This window comes from Grampus griseus (assembly GCF_964374135.1).
Source record: "Grampus griseus genome assembly, chromosome: 18".
Taxonomy (NCBI): domain Eukaryota; kingdom Metazoa; phylum Chordata; class Mammalia; order Artiodactyla; family Delphinidae; genus Grampus; species Grampus griseus.
Window position 1 is genome coordinate 68,577,350 of NC_139012.1, and position 26,792 is coordinate 68,604,141.

At 36.1% G+C, this 26,792-nt stretch overlaps 1 protein-coding gene across 4 annotated transcripts in view; it reads right to left on the reverse strand.

The window, feature by feature from the left end:
- Positions 1-26,792, reverse strand: part of NBEA (neurobeachin) — a gene marked incomplete at its 5' end in the record, with an annotated part of 629,414 nt that overhangs the window by 22,860 nt on the left and 579,762 nt on the right. For all 4 annotated transcript variants that reach the window (XM_082675501.1, XM_082675500.1, XM_082675503.1 and 1 more), the window contains 3 exons: positions 820-909; positions 1,232-1,294; positions 18,228-18,395. In XM_082675501.1, coding sequence (XP_082531627.1) covers positions 820-909; positions 1,232-1,294; positions 18,228-18,395 — 321 coding nt within the window. The remainder of the gene's footprint in view (positions 1-819; positions 910-1,231; positions 1,295-18,227; positions 18,396-26,792) is intronic.

A 26,792-nucleotide genomic window follows, 5' to 3' on the forward strand; every position in this document is an offset into this window, starting at 1 on the left:
TCAGGGTTGGTACTATTTTTACCCCCAGTTACAGATGCTGAAATGTAAACAGAGAGCTTAAATACCTCGTCCAATTCATTCATTAGTTCATGGCAAGAGACGGTGTTTGACACAAGTCTGGCTCTGAGGCCCTTATTCTTTTCTTTTTTTTTTTTTTACATCTTTATTGGAGTATAATTGCTTTACAGTGGTGTGTTAGTTTCTGCTTTATAACAAAGTGAATCAGTTATCCATATATATATGTTCCCATATCTCTTCCCTCTTGCGTCTCCCTCCCTCCCACCCTCCCTATCCCACCCCTCCAGGCGGTCACAAAGCACCGAGCTGATCTCCCCGTGCTATGCGGCTGCTTCCTTTATTCTTAACCCCTCTTCTCTAGAGCCTCCCTGAAGTGGCTGTAAATTATATTTCTTTCCTTTTCTCATGAACTACTTCCCCTACCCCACCTTGCCCAAAAAGATTAAATTAGGCAGCATCATATTGTGTTTATATTATATTTACATTCTAATTTGTAAACGTAATCTAATTTTGGTGCTGGTGTGTGTCTGTAAGCCTGTATATGTATGAAGGAGTTTATGTAGATGCATATATAGTCAGAGAGGATGGCTATTTTTGTGAATCCAAAATTGGGCTAGTTGAAGCCAAACTTAAAGGTAAGAACTCTACTCCTTTCTCTGTTTCTCCCTCGGGTAATCAGTATATACTGAGGCTGAAGAGTTAGCCAATAAAGTGAAGAGCCTTTTAAAATGCTGCTAAAAATCACTATTTTATTTGATCTATACTCAGGTCCAAAATGTTCCGCAAGCTGCTATGTCTTACCAGGTGCATGGCAGAGCTCCGAGGCGGATGTGGCTCAATAAGCAACTGAGATGGCGTTTGTCCAAAGTTCTGTATCTGTGCCTCCATGGCCTGCAGGGGAAGGAGAGTAATTGTCATAATCAATATGCATCAACGAGAGAGGTCAACACACTCTGACAACGCAAGTGTATCCCAAGTCAGCCATGAAAAAAGTCCAGAATATTCACCGGGTGCTCTTCTCGCAGGGTGCAAAATCATCCAAGTGTTAGTATTTTGTAGACAAGCTTTGCTTCTCCTTCCAAACATGCTTCCATTAACCAAGTCACTATTCTTATTTAGAAGCAGGGGTTAAATGTGGAAATGTTATCCTGTGAGTGCATGCATGCAGCTAGAGACCAAAGAACACTCTGAACACTAAATACAACACATATACCTTAATAAAGTCCTTTGTAAGAAGGAACGTATGGGGATCTCTAATGAAATAAGCTTCTGGAATCTTAATGGGAAAAAAAAGAATGAGACATAAAGTCCACTAAGGATACAAAATAAAGTCAAATAATCATGTGTTCTAATCAATTCAGAGGGCGATCAGTAGAAAGAACATTAAGACTTTCGTATAATAATCAAATATGGTAAGACTTTCACTACAAAAAATACATTTTAGTGTGCTATGCTATTCTAAGATGAATCCTGGAATATTATTTATAAGGTATGAATTCATTTCTCTCAAAAATTTCCTGAAAATTTAGAAAGAACTAACCCAAAGAGGAAATAATTCTTGGGGCATCCTGACCTATGCAATATGTCATTAAAACCTATGCAGATGGAAATATTAACGAGATTTTGTGATTTCCAATAGATAAAAATAATTCTAGATCTCAGACTGTCTGGAGTGTAAAATATGCCTTTTTTGTGTGTATGTTAAAGAGATACTCTTATAAGAGATTTAAGTATTTCTTCTATACATAAATTCTACAGGGAAAAATTTTCAATATATTAAGCTAGACTAACAGAAATATTTTTCTGAAATATTGTAAGTAGGTAACTTAAGTCAACAAGGAGAAGCACAATATTTACTATGATTATTACTCTGTTACCATGCTAATTTTCCCCCTAAAATTGTGTGCACTGTGGTTGCACATAAAAGTGAAATTCGAAAGTCATTGCTGAGTGCTTGGGAGTCAGGTAAGGTGGTAGGTGGCTCTCGACACAGCACTGCTACTAATCCCATCACTATCTACAATTCTTATTTATAAAGTCTTTAAATTTAATAATCTGTCCTCCTAGACTGCATTTCAAGAAAATGTTTATCAATAAAAATGTGAATTTTCAAATTGATTAGCAATATTAAACATGAATGCATCATTATCTGCCATATTTTAACAATTGCATAAATGGAGCTTTGGTTCTTGTAGAGGCAACAGGACGAGTTATTAAATCTCTTTACGTGCTGTCCAGTTTTAATGTATACATTTATTTGCATGTGTCCACTCATATGCGAAGTGTGACTATTTCACTAAATTGTACTCACATAGATACCATTATACTTTATCTCCCCAATGCAAGATTTAAGATTAGAAAGGGGGGAGAGACCATTTCTGGTTAGGTTCACATTCTGAACAATAAACTCTTGAGAATTATTTGAAAATCAAAAAAAGTACTCATTGTATTGTTAAAGTTGCCCTAGTTAGAAAATGTCCAATACCTAGCTTAATGTATCATGAACTAAATCTCTCTAGCAATAGATACCATTGCTTGTGTTTTTCCTTCTCCAGATAGAGGACCAGGTTGGGGGTAGGGAGACAGAAGTAAAATCAAACACATTTAAATCTCTAGATCAGTGCCTTGCATTTAGTAGGTAGCCTTTAAATGTTCACAGAAAGAATCAATCAACAAACATGTTTTGCTTGACTTATTTTTCTGGAAGGGAAATATCAAAATTACATTAAAAAATGTTCTGAAACAGATTTAATTTCCAGAAATCTTCTGTACGGTTCTCTTCAGGAGGTCCTGCCTCTGATCCTTTTGGACTGAGGCACAATACACACACACATACATATCTTAAATGGCTCTCAAATGGCGGCAGGGTAAATTTCAAGTTGTGCTCAATCTCACCCTTGCATTAAGACAATCGATTCCCAACATTCAACATTTATTTATTTTAAGACTAAACTGAATCTCTCTTCCTGTGATCTACCTAAAGGTTCTTATTCCAGTATTTATCTTTTAGCTATTGTGTAGACCTGCTTTCTAATAATTCTTTGCCCTCTGATTTTAAATTGCACAAGTCTTTCCGATCCTGGAAAAGCATGCTGTCTCCCCTAAGTCTATTAAAATGTTTGAAAGGGAAGTGAGCACCTACTTACTTTCCTGATTGGCTCCCCCTGTCATATGCTTTCTGTGCTCCCCCACTTTTAGGAAGTCATCAATGTCTTCCTTTTCATTAAGAAGGGAGGTACTACTGCTGACTATTGTTATTGGGCAAATGGATATTTGTTATATTATTATATGTTATATTATTCTCTCTACTTTTGTATATGTTTGAAGACTTTGATTTTTAAAAAAAGTGATGCTGACAAGGAGAAAGATATTGTTTTCCATGTGAGGTTGGGCTTTGAACAGAGATACAAATAAAACTACTGTAGAGCAGAAAAGGAAAAAAAAAACTGATAAATTTTTATGGCTTCATCTCTCTGTTACCAGCTCATATTTTTGATTGCCTATTTCATTTCTTTAAACATATTAAATCCTTTTAGAAATTAAAAAAAAAAAGAGGCACTTTGTATGGGCGCATGCCCGGAAATATACACAACCCATTCTGCAACCTATGACGCACAGCAACTGAGTAGTTGTTATGACGGAGGAGAAAATGCCTCCGTTCATGCTAACCTTGGGCAGGGTTCTAAATCCTTCCCAGAAATCCTTCCTAAATCATAATCAATGTCCTCTATATTCTCACAGCATATTTTCCCCTTTGTCATGGAATTCAACACATAATTCCTTACGTGTGTCTGTTTGCTCAGACTGTGAATCTCTGCAGGTCAGGGCTGTGATTTCGTCCTACAGAGTCAAAAAATGTTTGAATACAGAAGTGGGGAAATGGTAGGGTATTTGGGTAAAACTGAAAGGTAGCCTGAAAAGAGAAAAGCACAGTAGCAGAGAAAACTTCAGAGTTCTTTTCTCTTACAATTTAATACCACAAAAACAATTCAGTTAACGAACATTTGTTGAATATTTACTTCACACCAAGGGATATAAAATCAGACAGCAGACTGCCCTCCAGACGTTTCCAGCCCATAAGGACATGAGATAAGGACATCAGGGCACATGGTAGGTAGGACCATGGGGGAGGCCAGCCCAAAGGGCCAGGGAGCCCGGAGGAGTAATGGACTGAAACTCAGGTGGAGAATGGGGGAGGAAGAGCAGGGCTGTTAGGAAAGAGACTTCCAGAAAAAGAACATGAGCTAAGGTTTGAAGGTTAAGTAGAAATTAGCTGGATAACACCATAAAACGAGTTTTTGCTATATGGAATTTTTTGTCATATAGTGGAATTTTCCCATTAATATAATTTTTCTAAATATATCAAGTAAAAAAACCTAAACAACTACTTACAGTTAATTATAGGGTGGATTCTTTCTATATTATCAGAAATGGTATCTTAGAAAATTCTACATATTTCTATTTCTCTATATATTGTTCTACATGGGTCAGAGAGACTTAATGTTATTCATAAAACATATATTTATTGAGTACCTACTAGTACCTGGTACCCTTCTACAGATCTCTGACACTCATCAAACAAAACAGATAGAGATTCCTGCTCTCGTAGAGGTTGCATTATAGCCAGGATGCCATAGGGGCTTACATTCAGCCAGATGTCACACAACGGCATCCCATGGGCTAGATTCAGCTCACAGACATGGTTTCTATTTGAGCCAACATTTATAGGTTGGGAAATTTCATACAGTAATTTGGATTTTCTGGCTTCTCTCAGAAAAAATCAGAAGATCTGACATTACCTCATTAGCATTCCTTCATGGCAACACTCGTCAGGAGCACAGACTCTTTTTTAACACCCACCACTCATGTGACCCATGCATGCACTGCCATCTGGCCAGCTTCACTAGTTTATTCCCTGTCTGACCTCTATAGACATCAGCATTTGTGAATCCTTTTAAAATCTAATACCAAAACTTTAGTTTGAGTTACAAGAAATCTATTGCTTTATGTATCTATTGCACTTTCCAGTGAAGAAAGGATGAACTAACATTGTATGTGAGAGCTCATGAGTTGTAAACCTTGGGAAATAAGTCTGTAAACCTAACTCGCTTCATTGAATCTAAGATGTTATCCATTATTGAAGCATCATTATTTTATATATGATGAAGAAGTACAAAATGATGCCAATTAAACGATGATGCACCGTTGAAGGTAAGTAAGACACACTGTGATTTGGATTTTGAGATACAACAATGATGTACATCTTAGAATCAATAAGTTACAGTAACTTTTTACATATAATAGTCACCGATATTATAAGTCTTACATATTTCATACAAATCTAACATAAGTAATAGGCTTTAAACACTAGATTTTATAACATGTGACTGACAAAACCTTTGCTGATTTATAAAGGGAAAGACTATGTATTCATTGGTGGACAACTCTTTGGTGGGATAACATGAAAATATGGATCTGCTTATACTTAAATAATAACATTAGGCCTTTGCGATTGCTGAACTTGCTATCTATTTATTATTTTTTGAGGTTCAAGGAAGACAAATTCATAAAGCACACTAATCCTAGGTGTATAGGTTGATGAATGTGTGCGTGTGTGTGTGTATGTGTGTGTGTGTATTTTCTCCCCCTTATAACCACCACGCAGATCAAGACAGGGCTTTGGAATGAAATGGGCAGGTTCCATATCTCGATCTGAGCAGCAGCTACATGGGAGTACGTAGATTCCCTCTTTCCCCTCCCAGCCAATTCTTCCCACTCCTCAACGTCTGCCAAGCTGATCACTATTTTGATGTTTATCATCACTGACTATTTTTTCTGTTCTTGAACTTTGATGAACGGAATCATAAAATATATATTTTTGTGTCTACCCTTTTTTTTTTTTGGTTAACATAAAGTCTGCGACATACTCCTTGTTGTTGTGTGTCAACGGGTTTTTTTTTTTTGCTATTTAGTATTCCATTGTATTAATCTTCCACAATATATCAATTCTCCTGTTGACGGACATTTGGGTTGTTAACAGTTCCAGGTTATTATGAATAAAATTGCTTAGAAAATACTTGTACATGTCTTTCGAGGGAGGTGAGTAGTTATTTCTGCTGGGTGTATACCTAGGTATGGGGTTGCTGAGTCATAGGGTAGGAATGTTTAGTTTTACTGCTAAATTGTTCTCCAAAGTGGTTGTGCTGATTTTGAGTATTTGTAAGCGTTTGTGAACGCAGAATGCAAAGGTCAAGTTGTAAATAGAGCAATGATTTAGACTATGTGGACTTTTAGGGCACTGATATGCTGAAACTCTTACATGTCAAACTCATTTGTGTCTGATAATTATTATAAAATTATTATTTTTATAATTATTATTATAAAGAATACCACTTTACTTCTTCACCAGGAATTTTTCAGAGAGAAAGTTAGTCAAGAGATTTAAATTTTAATTGTTGTGTCGATTCTTGCTTATTCTTATAAAAATTATTCTGTGAATATTTAATTAAAGCCGTCATCATGTATTTAGCATTTAGTTTTCTTCCCAGCTAAAATCTGTCAAGAAATAGGTAGGTGAAGGGAGGGAGGGATAAATTAGGAGTTTGGGATTAACAGATACACACTACTACGTATAAAATAGATAAACAACAGGCCCTACTGTATAGCACAGGGAACTACGTTCAGTATCTTATAATAACCTATAATGGAAAAGAATCTGAAAAAATATATACATGTATATATAACTGGATCACTTTGCTATATACCTGAAACTAATACAACATTATAAATCAACTATACTTCAATTTAAAAAAAAGGAAAAGAAATAGGTAGGTTATAAAATTAGAGGGAAAAAAAAAGACTTTTTCTTTTAACACCTTGGAGGAAGTTCCAAAACACAGAATTTTGCAGGGGAAGGCAGAGAAGTGAAGAAAATGTGAAGTGAATTATGCTTAGGAGAACAATATAAGCACATTTGAACAGTACATGTGATTTTCAGATATCATACACATATATGACACACAACTCAGTTTCACCTGCTTATATGTAATATAAAGCTCCTACTAGGGAAAGTTCCCATTAGGGACAGTTTCCCTCTTGTCCCTTCCCTACCTTCTGATTGTCCCCTTCCTTAGCCTTGTTAGGCTCACTTTGAAAAATCCTCCAGGACCCACCTGCCAAGTTACAAAATTACCCACGCCTTCATTCAGCTCTCCTTTTTCTCACTTATTCTCAAGGAGCTCTCTCTAGTTTTTCATCTTCCCCACAGGTCAGGGGCACTGTATATGGCTGTGTCATTGATGTCACATACAAAGGTGCCCAGTTGGGGGACAAATGAGTGATAGAATCAACCCTAATTGCCAGAGGAAGGAGCACCTTTTGTAATTATCCTTCTAAAGAGGGTGGCTTTTTAAATTTGCACAAACAGGCCATATGTGTTCACAATGGCTCTGACATACGCCTTATTTCTTTGACCTGCTGCAGCTCTTGTTTAATTGCTTTTTTCCCCCCCGTTTCTTACCTTCCCTCTCAAGAAAGTTCTACCTCCTCTATGAACAAAGATACAAGTTTGGGATTAAATTCTCAGAAAAGGAAGTGAACATGCTGTGGTGTATGTGTGTTATATGTATGCCTATTAATACAAAAGACTTCACAGCCAAGGTAAAGTAAATGTGGTGACAACTAAGTCATAGTTTAGAACGATGTTCAAATTAATGATCAATTCAAAATATTCTAAAAGACAGAAATGAGGTGAACAATTGTGCTTTCTCCTTCCCTCTGTGTTAGACTAGTTATCTATTTACACCTTCCCTTGTATGCACAAGCTAAAAACTTGATTAATGTCCTCTTTTCCTCAATGCAGGTGAATTTAGCCCAGATACATTTTTCTCCCATAGAATCTTTACATCTTCTAGTCTTTTTTTGCAAATGTAATTTAGTATTGCTTTTCAGATGAAATGCCATCAGGTCTAAGTGCCACGAGAGAGACAGTGTGAGGAATCTAATAAGGTAGGCTGTCAAATGACCTATTTCATCCAATTCTCTTGGTCTGTACAATCTTTTAAACAGTTTTCCAAAATATCGGCATTTTATAAAGTACTACAGGCTATGCTATCCACAATGCAAAATATCAGACTATGTCCAAATTACCAGTCAATTATCGACAAGTTTCAGAAAATTGAAGAAAAAAAATAGTAAAAGCTTGGGAACACACAGAAAGATTTTCAAAAAAAAATTTCCTTAGTACTGTGTGTATCTCTGTGTACAGCTCTTACTTAGAATGATTTTACTTTAACGCTTGAGAGTGGATATTCTTTTTTTTTTGTTTGACCAGAAAATACAACTTTGACATACAGTTGAAAATATATGTGATTTTTATCCCTTCTGTTCTACCTCCAATTCTACCAATTCTATATCAAATAGGAAAAAATATGGAATCTTGAGAAATCTGAAATAATAAAAGGAAAGATTGCTTAATGGCAGAATGTATTTTAAGTTATAAGCTTTTGCTTCTGGTTTATTATTGTAATAAAACGAGATCATATAAAGCATTACTTTTTAATGCTGGAAAAGCAGGAGCAAAGTAAATCAAGCAAATGCTACCTGAACTTTATTATTTCTTGCCTTATAAACATTTAACTATATAAAAAATTAAAATGCTATTTTATATTCAACTGCTTCTAGTTTTTCATAGAAACTACAAAATAAAAGAACCAAGGTGTTTCCCTTGTTTTAACAATTGACTGCATTAAGGCTAAGCCTATACTAGCAAAATTATGAGAATATTTAAACAAATATTTGGTGACTCAAGTAAAAAAGAACCACATTTGCTTTAATTATCAGACTATGTTAGATGATATTTGAGGAAGGGGGTTTCTAGTTTGCTCATTTATCTGCCTCAGTGCTTGGTTTTATTCTTTTGGTATAAAACTAAAAAAAAAAAAAAAAAAAAAAAAAAAAGGAGAGGAGACATCCTCCTGCTGATTCCTATTTCCTCCTTGGAATGATGAATTATAAGGATATTACATAATTGACTTAACAAATGAATGTGAAAAAACAAGCACCATATCCTCTAGAGAGAAAAAGCTCTGTCTAGAACATTAAAAAAAAATATTAGGTCAGTGCCAGTGGTGGCAAGCTCACTCAATTTTTCTACTTAAAAATAAGTCAGGTCAGGTAGAAAAAGTAGATGTATTTTAATGTAGCAGGTAGTGGTTTTCCTCCCCTGGATGCCTTATATACTCCTCCTAGAGTGGTGACTAACTCAGGGGAACAGAGAAGTGAGCTGGATCAGCATCCTTGCCCCTGGGAGATGGTCTCCAGGGACTGCATCACTGGTACTCCCTTGCTCTCTGGCTTCCCACTGGGTTTAGCCACTGAGAAGTCAGGACAAAAGATAGGAAGGCAAAGTATTTATTGTATGTTCCCTCATTGCCAAGTCATAGTTTGGCAGTGGCTGGGTTGTATTTCTCTACCTAACGCCACAGATCCTGATGGGTGACCACGCACCTAGGGCTACTTCTCCTGCCAGGCTCTGGCAATAGCCCCCTGCCCCTATACCCTCAGGCCTAGGTGCGGTACCCAGATGTTAACCCTTGGAGGCTTCTCCTTCCCTTGGTCATCCACTTTATCCTGCCCCATATTTTTGTAAATAGGACTATTATTAAACTCTTCATTATCCCTTTAAAATTTGTTACAATTTTGGTAATATTTATCACATAAAATTTTACAACATAAAATTTACCATCTTAACCATTTTTAAGTGTACAGTTCAGTAGTGTTAAATACATTCATATTATTGTGCAACCAATCTCTAGAACTCTCTTTATCTTGAAAAACTGAAACTGTACCCATAAGACAACTGCTCATTTCACCTTCCCCCAGACCCCAGAAACCACCCTTCTGCTTTCTGTCTCTATGATTTTGACTATTCTAGGTACCTGGAATCATATAGTAATTTGTCTTGTTGTGACAGGCTTATTTCACTTAGCATAACATCCTCAAGGTTCATCCCTGTTACAGCATGTGACAGAATTTCCTTCCTTTTTAAGGTGAAATAATATTCCACTATCTGTTTATGCCATATTTTTTTATCCATTCATCTGCTGATGGACTCTTGGGTCGCTTCTACCCTTTGGCTATTGTGAATAATGCTGCTGTGAACATGGGTGTACAAATATTTCTTTGAAATCTTGCTTTCAATTCTTCTGCATATATAACCAGGAGTGAAATTGCTAGATCGTATGGTAGGTCTCTTTTTAAGTTTTTGAGGAACCTCCATACTGTTTTCCAGAGAGGCTGCACCATTTTACATTCTTACAGTAGTGTACAAAGGTTCCAATTTCTCCACATCCTTGCCAGCACCTGCTATTGTCTGTTTGTTTGTTTGACAGTATCCAACCTAATGGGTGTGAGGTGGTACCTCACCAGGGTTTTGATTTGCATTTCCCTAATGATTAGTGATGTTGAGAATCTTTCCCTGTTCTTCTTGACCATTTGGATATCTTTGTTGGGGTCTTCATTATTCCTTTGAAAGGGTAATGTGCTGAGATCCTGACTGATACAACTAGGATTCGTATTAGGTATAATATATAAGAAAAATGCTGGTTAGCTTTTCCTTCATTTCCAGGTAGGACTGACAAAAAGGTGATTACATCTAAGCAAGAGACATTTTCGTAGAGGATTTAGAATATCTTGGGGATAAACACTGTCATAAGCTTCTTGGGGGAGGCCATGGAGTCTTTTTACAGTCTATACTTGTTAATCCTCAAAAAAAGAAAAAAGAAACTAAAACACTCTGTTCTGGATGATTTAGAGACTGACCTACCTGGAAGCAAGGGTTTTAGCAGATGATATCTTAAGGATGTTTCCAGGTTTTTGGTTCTTTGCCCACTTTTGGGTTGATCATTCAATAGTACTTAGTAGAAGACTCAGCCCAGAAATGCTTAATGATATGTGAGAGGAAACAGTACAATATCCCTGCCAAATTCTCCCTCGATGAATAAATTTATATAAAGCAAACTCTATGCTGGCTGATTCAGGAAATGGAGGAGGGAAGGAGGTTGAGGAGAGGGTGGTGGTGGAGGGGGAGGGAGGGAGGGAGAGAAGCAGTAGTACAGGTGGTGACCTTTCTTCACTACATGGAGTAAGTTCACTTGGAGTGTCTGATTATGGAAAGAAAATAATAAAGTTGAAATAGATTTATTTGGTATGTGGGAAGATATCAAGACAAAGGTTCACCAGGTGCTGGTATAAACATTACAAAATGAAATCATTCACTTTTATTAAACTAAATTCAAATTAAAAATAGTATTGCATGTATTTGGCAGAACAAAATGCTCTTCTTTGATTTTGACATAAATGGGAAACAGTAATTTAGGTATACTATATTGAGATCAAATGGCTTTAAATAGGCTCATTATCAATATGTTTAAAACACTTAAAAATGAGTCCTAAACATCTAACTGAAATGTTTATGTACTTAGCTTGAGTAATATCCACTTCAACAAACTGAAGCATGCAATATGTTTTGAATAATTGTTAATTTATGCTAAGGTAACAACTGTGTAATATAACTGAAACCTATGTTAATAGAAGATAAGGAAAGCCCTTCCAGCTATTTCTATTACAAACAGCAGGCTGCAATTTTCACCCTTCTTCCTTGTGTAAAATATGACTTTAGATGCTTGTAAAAGCATTTTCTGTTAATTTCTGAAAATCAATAATTAGCATTCTCAGCACCACACAATAAAAATAACACAACGAGGGGAAAAAGCACATCTCACATAAATGACACACATCCCTCTTTGACTAACTGAATTATTTATGCTTCTCTGTGGATGATTGATGACCATGGACTAGCTAAGGATTGCAGTAATTGGGAGAAAAGATAAACCTAAATTAAAGATTCATTCACTTATCAAAATTAAATGTGTCATTAATTTCCTTGATACTAATTTCTATATAGAAACTTTATTCATTGAATCATCTCAATGCATGCCTTATTGCTGTGGATGAGAAGCACATTAACAGATATATTTGAACTTATACTCTTACTAGTTTTAGGGATCATAATATTCTTGTTGTTTCCTAAATGACTCTTTAAATGTTAAATAATACCTAATGTGTATTTTCACTCCGATAATTTAAAATGTAGGGTTTTTCTTTCTATTTTAATTTGGCTTTTGAATTTGTTAACATTTCTAGCTCAGCAAAATTTCTAGTAATTATAGGGGAGAAAATTAAGATGGTTTAAGAAATCTTTATCAGCCCTTTTGTTGATCATTTGTTGCCATCACGTCTCAGAATAATTGCCTAGGAGAAGAACCCTGAACCTCCCTCATCTGAAGACAATTGGGCATCATGGCACCAGTAAATAGACAATATTGTGCTACAACCCACTCAAGCGATGCAGGAGGGGGTGTTGTTATCCCTTGTCAGATCAAAGAAAGAAGTCAGAAATGGGGGAAGGAAAGAGGGATAACAAATTCACAGAAAGAATAAGCAGTGATTGTAGAGGCCATCAATGTTGTCGCTATAAATACCTTCATTTACATCATCAAGATGAAAAGTGGGTTAATTTTTTTCCTTATGAATTTTATGAGTTCATCTTCTAGGAAAGCCAGCATTGCAGATGTTTTGGTTAAAGACACATCTGTCTTCTTGGTTCTTGACAGCCCTATCATGTCAGTTCTCTGTAGTAGCAAGGAATGTTTCAGCAAGAAAATAAAGTGAAAACTGAAGTGATCTATTCTACTTCCTATGGGCATATTTTCACCATAGCAGATCCAAAGGACTACTCTGTTATCCCTGTCAGATCAAAGAAAGAGATAAATGAAGAAAATATAGCCTAAGATTAAGAAATATTAGTAACAGAAAATCAGACTAAAAATACCACATTTTTATGACTACTGTTAACATTAAAATGTATTCAATGTTTTGATATTCCCAGCATAAATAGATAAATGAGTAGATATGTATAAATAAATAAATGTTGCATTGCCCATATGTTCTAATAATTTTCCAGCAAAACAGTCTTTTATGGTAGGCTTATGTGTATACCTTTCACGGTCAAAGAGAAGTCATTTAAAACATTTTTCAACTTGGCAGTGTCGACTATAGATATGACGGTATAGAGAAATAAATTATTAAAACAGAAGTTCTTCCAAGATACTTCATTTAATTATGGTTTAGGGTAGTAATAATCAATGTCCATGGTAGTGCTTTATACTTTACAAAGTATTTTTACATATCTTTTCTCATATGATCCTCAAATACAGTCCTATGAGGTAGATATCATTTCTGTTATCATATTTTAGGTGGTTAAACAAAGGTCCATTAAAGTGACTTACTTATGTCACTCAAATAATAATGTTGGAGCTGTGATATAACCTATTATCTGATTTCCATCTTTCCACCATCTTTTATTGACTGCTAGGTACCACAGAATCATACTCTGAGGCAGATAGGCTGAGTAATTATATCCATGACGGTAAGAGTGATAATTTTTAAAAACAATTTTAGAATAAAATATTTTTCACTCATCGTAAGAGTACAGTAAATAATTGTTGCGGCATTTAATTTGTAATCTCTACTAACCAACTATTAACTATGGCATAATCTCCTAGTGCCTTTGGAACTCTCAGAAATTGATAAAATTTATGTTTTCTGGAAAGTGATTAGAACAAATGATCCAAAAAAATGACTGATAAAGATTTCTTAAAGCTACCTTAAAATTTTCCCTATAGTTACTGGAAGTTTTACTGAGTTGAAAGTTTTAACAAATTCAAAAGCATAAACGAAATAGAAAGAAAACCTTACAGCTTAAATTAGTAAAATGGAAATGCACATTAAAAGTCCCCTAGATTTAAAGAAATTATTTTAGAAGTAAGAAGAATATCATGTCTAAAGCTAAGTAAGTGTTCTGTTGTTTTGAAATTCCTAGAGAATTTTTTTTCAAAATAAACCTGTTTGAACATTCTCCCTGGTTATTCTGAGATACACTCTGGATGGAGGAGGGGGGAATGGAGAGTGGATGGGGCTAGATGGATATGGTATGTGTATCTGAAAATAGTAAAGGGGGGTGGCGATAGGATATTGGTGAAATAAGAGGTAAAATTTTTGAAACTGGGTGATAAGAACACCCAGAGGATTTGTTGCATCATTCTCTCTACTTTTGTAGGAAAAAAAAAAAAAAAAAAGAAAAAACTTTCCAGATGATTCTAACACACCTTTAGTAGAGCAGTGCTTCTTACACTGTAATGTCTCAAACAAGTCACCCAAGGATTTCCTTAAATGCGTATGCTGATTTACTAGGTCAGGGAGGCCTGAGAGTAGAGTCTGAAGTTCTAACAGGTTCCCAGGTGATGCTGATACTGTTGGTCTATGGACCATATTTGAGTAGCAAGGAGTTAGAAAACCATGGGACCAGACACTTAACAAACCAGAATAGCTTATTCCCCAAGCAGGTCATAGGATGAAGTTCTTGGCCATCATTTGGTAAGTAGAAATATAAAGCAAATCACATAATTTTTATTAATATGTAAGAATGGATAAGAAAGATATTCAGTATCATGCTTAAAAAATACTGCTCAAATAGTCAGATGAGCTCATCTATGAAAAAAAGTGTCTAGAAGATTATGATAAAAACTAAGACTTAAGACAATTTAAATAATATCTAATATCCAACAGATCTAGTGTTTACATATTACGAAGAGCTTTGTACCAGAACGGTTCTGTCATGTTTCTGCCCAGAGGCTGTCATGATAAAGTTTATTATCAATTACTGCTGTACAAGTATAAAATAAGTTAAGCTGTCATATTTTTCTCAGCCAGAGATCCTAAACTGTCAAAGAATGTCAATTTTAAATCTGACATAGAGAAGAAAATTATCTGTTATTCTGACCTCTAATTTCTTGACATTTTAATGCCATAATTGCTGTGGTTAGTGCTGCTTCATGATTTCACCTGTCAAGGAAGAATGAATCAATAACCTCAAGCCATTTCTCAAATTTTAGCACTAACTTCAAAGCTCAAAGTTCTAGGCAGATTATGGGATATATATGTATGTATGTGTGTGTATATATATATATATATATATGTGTGTGTGTGTGTATATATATATATATTTTTTTTTTTACAAAAAGGACATATGTAGATTTTTGTATATTAAATGTTTCCTCTTTAAATCAGTGTTTGATTAAGGCATTAAAAAATCATCTTCCTTAGGCTAGTTGGAGTTTAGTATAACTGTAGCTTTCCTTTTTACCTTTGTGAAATATAATGATCTTCACATTTAAAAAATACTAAGATAAACATTATCAAATAAAAGGAATGCACCGAGCTCAATAGAAGGCTTAACATTTTGAACACTATTTTTTTCCAAGAGCCTCTGTCTGACCATTTAGGTGGGCAGCAACTCTCTCAAGTCACAGCACCGCAGAGCAGACCTCTGGGAGCTCAACGCTGATGCTCTGATGGAAGGTGGTGTGCTTTGCACAGCACCTCCTCACAGGGGGAGTGTAAATGCAAAGGGGAATAAATGACCAGGAGATACTGACTACGCTATACTTCATTCCACTTATCCACAGGGCTCTTTCTTGTGCCAAGAGATGCTAGATGCTTCTATGCTGGCAAACGTATGTTCTGTACTATTCCTCCTTTGCAGAGAAAGCAATGGAGGAAGAGGGACATTAAATGACTTGGCCACATTAGGAAGCTCACAGGACTTAAGTGGGTTCTCACCTTTTGCAGGTTCTTACCTGTTAATGCAGAACTTTTTTGTATGGAAATATGTTAGTCGTGGGGTAGAGGAGGTAAGGGTGGGGAGTGGGGAGAGGGACGGTTAACTCATATTCCTTGGAAGGTCATTTAATCTGTTATGTCTACAATGTACTAAGTGGTTACCTAGTGGTCTTAAGGACCACTTAAGTATCTTCCTAAGCAATCTTGAGTTGACATAGGGCCACTGGGTCAGTGTGAATGCCTCTGCTGGTATGTGCTTGAGCCCATGCTGCCTGGCGGAAGGAAGGTAACAGCGTTCCAGGTATGCGCTCCCTCACCTAGTATTCTGAGAACTGACAGAAGAGTTTCTGGGTGAGAGAGATGGGTGAGGGGCTTGGGGAGGGAGGACATATATGCCACAGAATGACTCTGGGAGTTTCTCTAATGGAACCTCAGCATTCAGCAATTATGCCCTCAGACTGGGAATGCTGGAAGGAGAGTCCTGGAGTAAGGCACTCCCAGTCTGCATCACTGTGAGGTAATCAGGAGCTGTAATGTATTATTGTTCAGATTGCCTATATAATGACAAACATTGTGGCTGAACCGCTCCTCTCCAACAGAATATTTTTTTAATTATGCATTTTCATGTAATGTTTCATTAGGAATTTCTAGAGTTTGACAATTATACATAGTTTTTATTACTGTCCAAAGCAATGGTGTGCTATTTTGTAGAAGCAGGTATTTTTATAAGATTCGAGTAATAAACACTATATCCGTGTAAAGAAAGTCTCAATCCTAATTCCATTTTCTTTCTATTCTCTCATTTATCTCTTTATTTACTGTCATTTGAATATGAAAGATCTGCTATTTTCAGTCAATTTTAATGCTGCCTTGCACTTTCATTATGTACAATATGCTTAAAATATTTTTATTTTGCCCAAGAGGATTAACTTGTAACTTTCTTTATAAGGACAGCATGTTATAATGGACAAAAATGTATGCTAAAATATTCAGGGGCAAAAATGTCTATGATATTTAAAAGTCAAAAAACCATTTGGAGTTGGTCTTGGAATAAAAGGATAAGCTATTCCAATTATTTTCTTTTTTATCTGATTCTAAAGGTATTGGTTCTGAAAGGAGAATATAGTTGGTAAGATGTTTATAAAATTGGGCCATGTGTTAAACAAAGGTGTATTGTTAAGAGAATAATTAAGCTCAGAATTAGAATCCCCATTTGTGTACAAACTAATCACATTATTTTGTAGAGAAAATCCCTTATTTCACCAACTAATTTTATAATATCTGGCTCCTCTCTCATTCATTCATTCTCTGTCCCTATCTCTTTCTTCCAGCTTCAGGCAATAATCCCATTTCCTTGTGCACACAACATGGTATAACACTGCACCTAATAATATGCTTGCAATGTGTTCTCCAAATATTTAGCCCTAAGGATCCAATGATCAATGATCATGAGGCTCTTCTCTTCCCTTTCCTCTTCTCTGCTTGAAGCCATACAAACGGAGTCATTTTGTTTTTATAGACGTCTGTAGGAAATAACTTTATGGATGTAAATTTTTCTTTTAGAGCTTTATTTCCCAAATCTACGAGTTTTCCACCTCTAAAATTAAAACTAAAAAAATAAAAAAGCATTCCACTGACTGGAAATGGAGAAGTGATTACTTCTTTTGCATAAAGCAGATGGCAGATATCTGGTAGAATGGAAGACTGGAATACAGTTTCCTTGAAGCAAGACTCATCTAGCAGCTGTTGCATCTTCAATCTTTTCACCTATCTGAAATAATTTTGTGCAACGTTGAAATGATTTAAATAATATATTTGATGAATATTTTCATAAAAAATAATTATACACATACTATAGTACATAATTCCCAAATGTTAGCTATAAAATTTCAGGGTGAGAACACACAGGAATAAGATACTATAACCTCATCTATTTTATTGATGCATTTTTGAGAACATACAGGGATAAAATACTATAACCTCCTCTACTTTACTGATGCACTTTTGAGAACATAGAGGAATAAAATACTGTAACCTTATCTATTTTTTATTGATGCATTTTTTAAGTATTCTGTCTAGAAGACTGTAATTCTGCTTTTATTAAAAAATAGATACTGGCAGATTATTTTAATGTGAACTATTCATATTTAAATACTCAACTAGGTTTCATTAATTAATAACACACATAAGGCATTAAGCATTTTAGTGAAGATGCTGAAGTAAAACAAACAAAATAGGAATGTTGAAGTGCATTGTACATATCTGCATTCCAAAAAGGAACGACATGGTGGCCTCATTACTTGTTTTTGACATATAACACTCACTTTTCCACATTTGTCAAGAACCTGAAATCTATGTTTTCTAAAAATTTACATTGAAAGGAAATTTATACAGAAGGAGATGCAAAGCCACATTTCTGCTGAAGGGATGACAGAAATTTTCATAACAATATTCAACTTATTACCTACCTCCCTCAGCACAGGGTCAGTGATACTGTCCAGGTTCACAGAGCCTTCATAGGTTAAGTAGTGAAAAAGATTTAGAGCCCGGACTGCTTCTGGTCCTCGCTGCTTGTAGCCAAATATAAGGTCAATCCACTGATGGAGTTGGCAAGAAACAAATTCACTTTCCAGGGCCTGAAATCAGTCAAGACAGAAATAAGACACCATGCAAATTTCCCTTTCTCTTACTTTGAAATATTCTATATAAATAAGTAGAACACATTCTTTGCATTCCTGTATTTTATCTGTACGTATTAAGACCTATTCTTAGGAGTGACAAAATACAACCTCTAATAAAACAGAGACCTAAAAGAAAATTTTCTTTCTAAAATACTTAATGTTCTCTTGGCTTAACTGTATATGTGATGTGAATTTTAATAGTAAATAGATTTCTTAAAAAGACACATTCATGGGGGCTTCCCTGGTGGCGCAGTGGTTGAGAGTCCACCTGCCGATGCAGGGGACACGGGTTCGTGCCCCGGTCCGGGAAGATCCCACATGCCGCGGAGCGGCTGGGTCCGCGAGCCATGGCAGCTGAGCCTGCGCGTCCGGAGCCTGTGCTCCGCAAGGGGAGAGACCACAACAGTGAGAGGCCCGCATACCGCAAAAAAAAAAAAAAAAAAAAAAGACACATTCATGTTTAAAAGTAATTTGAAATGCCTGTTTTAATGCTATTTACAACAATTTCATTTCTAATTTTTAAATATTAGTTTGAAGCTAAACAATTTTATTAGAAACTTTGATACGTACTTATTTTCCTGCCTGAAGTCTTCAAATTTACCTCTAAAACGGAATGCCTTCCTTCTGTTATGAATGAGCTCTGCTATTACACTGTTTAGGAACCAGTGGGTAATTTTAGATGTTTGCTAGCCAGTGGGAAATGAATGGAAATTACTGAGAGACAGTGACCATACGAAACCTCCATAAAGAGTCAAAAAAAAAAGAGACCTTTTCAGTTCCTAAGAAGCCATCATAAACTTCCTAGAGGGGCCCTGGCAGGTAGGCAAGGAGTTCTGGTCACACCTGTGGTATGAGCAGTGACAGGCACAGTGTAGCTCACTGTGCCTCTCACCTCCTGCACTCATTCATCATCAATTTCTTATTGATTGTAAGGACACACTGATTTCAGCAGCATGAGGAAAAAGCTGTAGAGCTAGCTTCTTAAATTTCAACTATGCAAAGCTGTAGAAAACAATTTTTGAAATTACAGCTGTAACTAAGTATGTGAATGAAGTCATTCTTTGGCTGCGTGACCCTGATTTCTAAGGTGCTGAAACCAGCTTGGATTCACTTAATCAATAAATGGTTTCTTAAATTAACCCTCTGGTAATTATATCAATATTTCATTTTTTTAATCTACAAAATATCTGAGTGATAATTTTCAACTTTTCCCGTGATGACATTTAACTAGTAACTTATTCCCCTCAAACTCCCTTTTTATCTATTCCTTTTAAAAATTTTGGTATTTTATTTACACCAGTTATTGTGGACGTTTCTCATTCAGAAATATAAACAATTAGATTTTATAAAAGGCTAGTTTTCATACTAAAACTAAACAGAATTTCTATACTCTGTATCTCATTGGTCTTGACATAATAGTTTGGACTAGAACACAGGAAAAGGGACTAAAATACAAAAGAGATGTTGGTTAAAATTCTATACTGATTAAGTCTATCATATCAGTCTGGTCAATCTGTATAAATGAGAAGTTGGTAATTATTCAGTAATGTTTTCAGTGCATGGTACAATAAACGAGAGGATGAAAAAAATGAATAAATGGAAGTTCATTACAGAGTCGCTATTGCCCAAGTCTGTTCACTGGAATTCAAAACAGTAGTGAAATCAGAAATATTATTTAAGGGAAGATCTTACCAACATAATCACATAATCAGCTCAGCAGCAACCATTTCAGATCAATCTTATAGACACCACTAGACATATTTGGAAGGAAAGGGTCAATGAAATGTATTCCATTCGAATAAAACAGTTACTGAACTAAACGCCTAATGCAATGATGAGGGTTGGAAGGAATGATCATCTTTCACTAACATGAGTTTTAAAACATTTATTTATTATCTCCAACCACTAACTTTCATTTTCCTCTGCCATGGGCAATGCGTATTATTTGTTTAATGTTTCTCCTTTTGTTTACATGTGTTTTTATAAAACACTACTCATGTAATGTATTCCTGTGTGTATGTATTTTTGATTTATAAAAATGGAATAGGGTTACAGATTTCATTTTGTTTCTTACTTTCTTCACTTAGCCTTGCTTTTTAGGATCTACCTGTGTATAGGTAGTCTACTGCTTCCAGTGGCTGCTCAGAACTCCTGCAGTAATGAGCACTAGACTGCCTCTAACTTGCCATGACACCATGCTGAGATGAATGTCCTCTTTTGCATCCCTGTTTGGCTCTTTGTGAGAATTTCTTTGGGGCATATAATCTGGAGTAGGACTGATATGTCCCTGCACTAGATGTGCATAAACTGAGTCTGAGTCATCAGTGCAGACTGGCTGCCCCTGTCTCCCCTCCCTCCAGCAGTGCCTGAAAGTTTCTACATGGCCACATCTCCATTGACAACTGGTATTATCCCAGCGTTTAATATTAGCCTGTGTAACAGATACAAAACAATATCCCATTGTTGTTCTAATATGTTTTCCTCTGATTACTGAGGAATTTGACAGCTTTTTAATATGCTTGTTGGCCATGTGGGTTTCCTCTTCAGTATACTTCCTGTTCAGGTTCTTTGTCCATTCTTTTCTGGAGGTTCCTGTCTTTTATGTTGTTACTTTGCAGAAGTTCTTTATATATTTTAGATAGTTGTTTCTTGGTTTTAAACATTGCAAATGCATTCTCCCAAATGTCCCATGTCTGTTAAATTTATCCATGTCACTCTTGGTTGAAGAGAAATTCTTAATTTTGAGATAATCAAAAATTTTTTTGTAACGTTTACGATTTTTGCATTTTGGTTTAAAATAACAAAGGTAACTTTCTGTATTTTGATGTGTCAGCTTTATATTTATGGTTTTACTTTTCACATACTGGTCCTTATCTAGAATCCATTTTCACTCATATGTGGTATTAGATAGAGATCCAGTATAATTTTTGTTAATATAGTAAGTCAGTTTTTCTAATACCATCTATTAAACAAACACACCTTTCCTGAGTGATGTGTGCTGTCATCTTTAGTGTGTGAGTATATGTTTGAAACAAAGATATAAAACTGCTATTGTTTACAGATAATATAATAATCTACCTAGAAAAAGCAATACAATCCTTCTTCCCTTCTTTCATTCATTCATTCGTTCCTTCCTACCCTCTTCCCCTCTTCCCTTCCTCCCTTCTGCTTTCTCTATCTACCTACCTACCTATCTTCTTATCTATCATCTATCTAGATATGTGTGTGTGTCTCCAGATCTTTGCACCTTTTATTTCTATTGTTATCTTTATTTCTTATATATCTTAATATCTGGTAGATTTATTCCTTTCAGAGTCAACTCAGCCATTTGTGGACCTTTATTCTTCCCTATAACTTTTATAATAAGTGTATAGATACATCAAAATAATTTTGATTGGGATTCCAATAAATTTATAGATTAATTTGGGAAAATTGATATTAGGTTTTCCCATCTAAGGTCTCAGAATTTTCTATGTACCATATTAGATTTAAAAATTAATATTTTCACTGTAAAGGACATGGGTATTCTTGGTTAATTCCCAGGCAGTTCATAAGTTTTGATGCAACTATACTATTTTAAAAATTATATTTTAAACCCCATTATTAATGATGTAGAAAAATGCTACTGATTTTTATAAGTTGATTGTGTTCCTGGCAACTCTTACTAGTTAACTTCTTTATTTTTCTTATATAATTGTTCTCAACCTTGAGAACTATATTAAACAACAGTGGTGACATGACATGGAACATCACTGTCTTTTTCCTGATCTTAAAAGGGTCAAGACACACACAAACACACACACACACACACACACACACACACACAAACACACACCCCCCCCCCCCCATGTATTTAACAAACGGTTGGGTTGTTAGATAGCATTTTATTTACAGTTTTTGTATTTATATCCATACTTGAAATGGCTTTATTTCTTTTTTCCTTTACTTCCCTCTACTCTGGAATCAAGATCACAGTAGCCTCATAAAATGAGCTGGATGGTTATTATGTTTTCTGGGATAATTTGCATAAGAAATTAATTCCTTACCTCTTGAAAATCTGGTAGAATTCACCTGTAAAATAATATGGCCTTGGATATTTGGGGGGCTGGGAAGATTTACTACTTAAATTTCTTTAAGGCTTATAAGTCTTCTGGTGTCAATTTTGATGTTTTATATTTTTCTAGATATTTATCCACTTCATCTCAGTTTTAAAACTTATTAGCTCATGGTTATCTATAATAATCTTTAATTAAATTAAAAAATTTCTATGTCTACAGTTACCCTATTATATTCTATATGTTAGGTAGCAGAGTGAATCAACAAACAATCAAAAAATAATTTTGCCTCAGGTTTTTTTTGGGGGGGTTTATAAAATTAAATGACAAAGGAACAATAAGGTAGTAGATTAAACAGATAGTCTTACAGAGACTGTCTTGCTAGTCACTGCAGAAAACAAAGAAAATCCAGTTACAACATATAAAAGCTAAATCTGGTTCTAAATCAAATGCATATCTAAGAATTGAATTTTAGATTCACATAATTAAAGCATAAAGACCTATCTAAAGCTGAAACTTGACACTGAGACTTAACTGTATTCTAAACAGTATTAATCTGTTAGTAAATGCATGCTATCTGCTTATTTGTTCTTTTTAGAACTATGTTTTCATGCACAAACCTATTTTGGAGTTTGAAACAAGATTTTATTGCAAACACTCACAACTGAAGAATAGAAAGAAATACTTGATTACTAAGCTATTAGGGTTACAATGGTCTTAATAGCTTGCTTTACCCTCTCCTTGCATACCTAAAAGCAGAAGCAATTGCTTTAAGCCTAGATAAACCAATTCCCAATCCATAATTCTACCCTGGGGATCTGGGAGGAAGGAAATAAAGAGTGAGATTTAAACCAGAGAGGATATCTCTTAGATGAATAATAGTTACCTAGTATCTAATTTCAATATTGTCCCATGGGTATTAGAACGTAGAGAATTCTTTCCCTAACGGGTTTAGGACAAAGCAGCTCAGAAACTTATGAAAAAGGGATGTGGAATGAACTGTGAGGAGAGAATTTTGTTTTCTCCAGAATTCTTCTATTTAAGAATACTGCATTTCTCTCTCTCCTTCTAGACCATACCAAGAACATTTCCAAGCCCTTTCTCTTGTTGCCTCAAAAATCTGCTTCTGATATTGAAAAAATTCTCCAAATAGAGTTGCATATATTTCAGTGGACAATTAGAAAATCACATTGCTATTTCTTCTGTAGTGTCTATACTGGCTTCTTCTCTTCACGATTAAATTGAAATTATAGCTATTACCCAGTGAAAGATTTAATTATTTTAAATAAAGGTAACATAGTTGTTTTAAATGTTTATTTTGGGGGCTTACATTATTCTCTTACTTGATTGCTTCCTGGGTGTATAATACAGTGGATTATTTTCCATTCCCACTAGCACCATCCTAGTCTTAGCTCTCATTGCTCTCCACGTGGGCTATTGCAATAGACTTTGACCTCTTCCTCTACTCGGGGGCTTGCATCCTGCTGGTGGAACAGACTTTTGAAACCATCATGCTCTTACTGTCATCCTCGATTTCAAATCTTCCAAGGTTCCTCCTAGCATAACACATTCAGTGTAAACTTTACTTGACCCCTAAGGACTTTCAAACCTTGATCCGACCCTCCTCCATGATTTCTTTGGGCTTCTAGAAACAAATTCTTGGCTCCAGCAGCACAGTTTACAGCCCCGGCACATTAGTAGCTGGTATGACCTCTGAACCTTTGTTGCTCCTTTCACCATAACATGAAAGCATTTCATCCTCCTGCTTCCTCTTCATGTCCCAGCCATCCTCACTCAAGCCCAATGTCTGTTTCCTGAGTTCTCCAGCTCAGAGTCTATGAAGTCGTCTATGAATTTCTATGACACTTACCATCAGTACCCTCCTGTTTAATGTAGTAAATAATGTATACAAATTTACTTGTGAAAATCGATTTGCATATAAATTGTAAACTGCTAGACAAACGGAATGGGGTTATTACCAATTAACACTTAATTGTTTCAAACATGCCATACCATATTCTCAATTAGCATCCAAGCATCTGGAACTTAGGGACTATACCTAATGCTTCTTTTACATTTCCTATAGTTCCTAACTCAGCATTAAATGATAAATATTTAATAAATATTTATTGGCTGATTATTTAAGCAATGGGAAAGATGTGTTGGTCACAAGAAGGAAGAAAAGAAATGTCAGGAAGTGAGGGTGGGGGTGGGAAATTCATTCATTCATTCAACAAATATTGACTGACCATCTGCTATGTGCCAAACACTATTGTAGACCCTAGGATCACAGCAGTGAATACGTGAAACCAAAATCCCTGTCAGAAAGTTTACATTGTAGTGGGGGGAGACTAGTAATTAGTAAGAGAGTATGTCTGAAGGTGATAAATGCTAAGGAAAGGAGAAACACAGGAAAGAAAGTTAAGAGGTATGTATGGATGGGGAGGGGATTGCTAATTTAGAGGAGGAAGTGAGAGAAGGCTTCCCTGAGTTTGTGACAATTAAGGATTACAATGAGGAAGTAAACTGTAAGGACATCTTGATGATCTCAAACAGAGGGATCAGTCATTCGTTTGTTCATTCATTCATCATTCATTCATTCAATATGGAGCACCTCCTATGTGCCAGGAATTATTCTAGGCCCCAGGGATACTGTGAGAAACAAGACAAAATCTCTGATCTCCAGGAACACATCCCACTGAAATGCAAATAATCAAGGTGAACACAGCCTAAACTCTCTCCAGGCCCAAATTACTGACCACCTACCACATGTCAGATGCTAGCCTTGGAGAATATACACATGAATAAGTATGCCACATCCTCAAAAAGATCACAGTTTGGTGGAAGATAAACATGCTGACTTGGGCTTTTCCTGCTGCTTGAATTTCTGCTGAAACTCTAATACGATGATATTAGAGTTATTCCCCACCCCATTCTTTTTCCAGAAGAATTACTTCTTCTAGAAAGTAATCCATCTCTGCTGCTCTAGCCATCACCACTCAGCACACTTGGCCCCCACCCTTCCTTTTACCTGGCTCTGTAGGACTAGAGAAATCTAAGGGAAAAAGGTCACTACTAGGAAGTTGCAGAGGGAAGCTGTTGTCTGTAACTCGAAAATACATCCAGAATTGATTAATTCCTTACTACCTTCACTGCCACCATGCTGGTCCAAGCCACCGTCATCTCTCACGATACCTCCTGACAGACGTGCCTGATGCTACCCTGTGCCTCAACAGTTCATTCCCATCACTGCAGCCCGAGTGATCCTTTCACAGCACAGCAAAATCATAGAACTCGTCTGCTTAAAGCACTGCAACAACTCTTGATTTCACTCAGAGTAAAAATGCAAAGCGTTTCAATGGCCTTCAAGGCCATATGTGATTTGCATCTGTTACCACTCAGTCCTCTCCTCCTCCTGTGCGCTCCGTGTTTATCCTACCCCAGTCCACTGGCTTCCTTGCCAAGCACACCCCTGCCACAGGGCCTTGGCCCGGTAGTTCCCTCTGCCTTCGCTCCTCTTTTCCCAGGACAGGAAGAGTCTCTGGGTCACTCTCTCATGTCCTTCAGGTCTTAGTTCAAGTCTCACCATCACAGTGAGGGGATCCTGACCATCCACCCCTGTATTTCTGATCTCCTTGCTTTGCACTTCTTTTTTCCACAGTACTGATCACCTGCTAACGTTCTAGATATTTTACTTATTAATTTCTGTTGATTGTCTGTCTCTCTTTGATCAAAAGTAAGCTCCATGAGGGTCGAGATCTTTGTCTGTTGCTTCACCGGTATACTCCCAACACATAACATAGCGCCTGCAACGCTCGATAATGATCTGTTGACTGAGCGTTGACTGAGGCTGTATGTTTATTCATGCGGGTTCCTAACTGAAGTGTGAGCTCCTGAAGGCCACTGGCTGCGTGGCTCACGCTTGTGTCTCCAGAGCCTAGAGCCGTCTGAAGACAGTAACAGGCCCTCAACGATGGGGGTAAATGAAGGGATTTCTCTGCTTTACTCTAGCCTTATTTAGAGTAGGATTCATGGCCAACTCTTTGTGTTTTCTATAATACCTTACTCAGAACTGGCTCTCAATAAAGGTTTATGCAATGAGCAAATCCCCAGTTTCAGAGATAAGGGAGACTGTGAAGCTCCAAGAGATAAGGACGTCTTATCCATCCAGTGTCCTGGCCAACAGGTGGCAGGGCAGGCACCCACATACAAGACATCTCTTGCAGTATATATACTTTTTCCATCTCAATATTTTAAGATGCTGCCAAAGACTTCCAAAAATTCTTATGTTATGCTG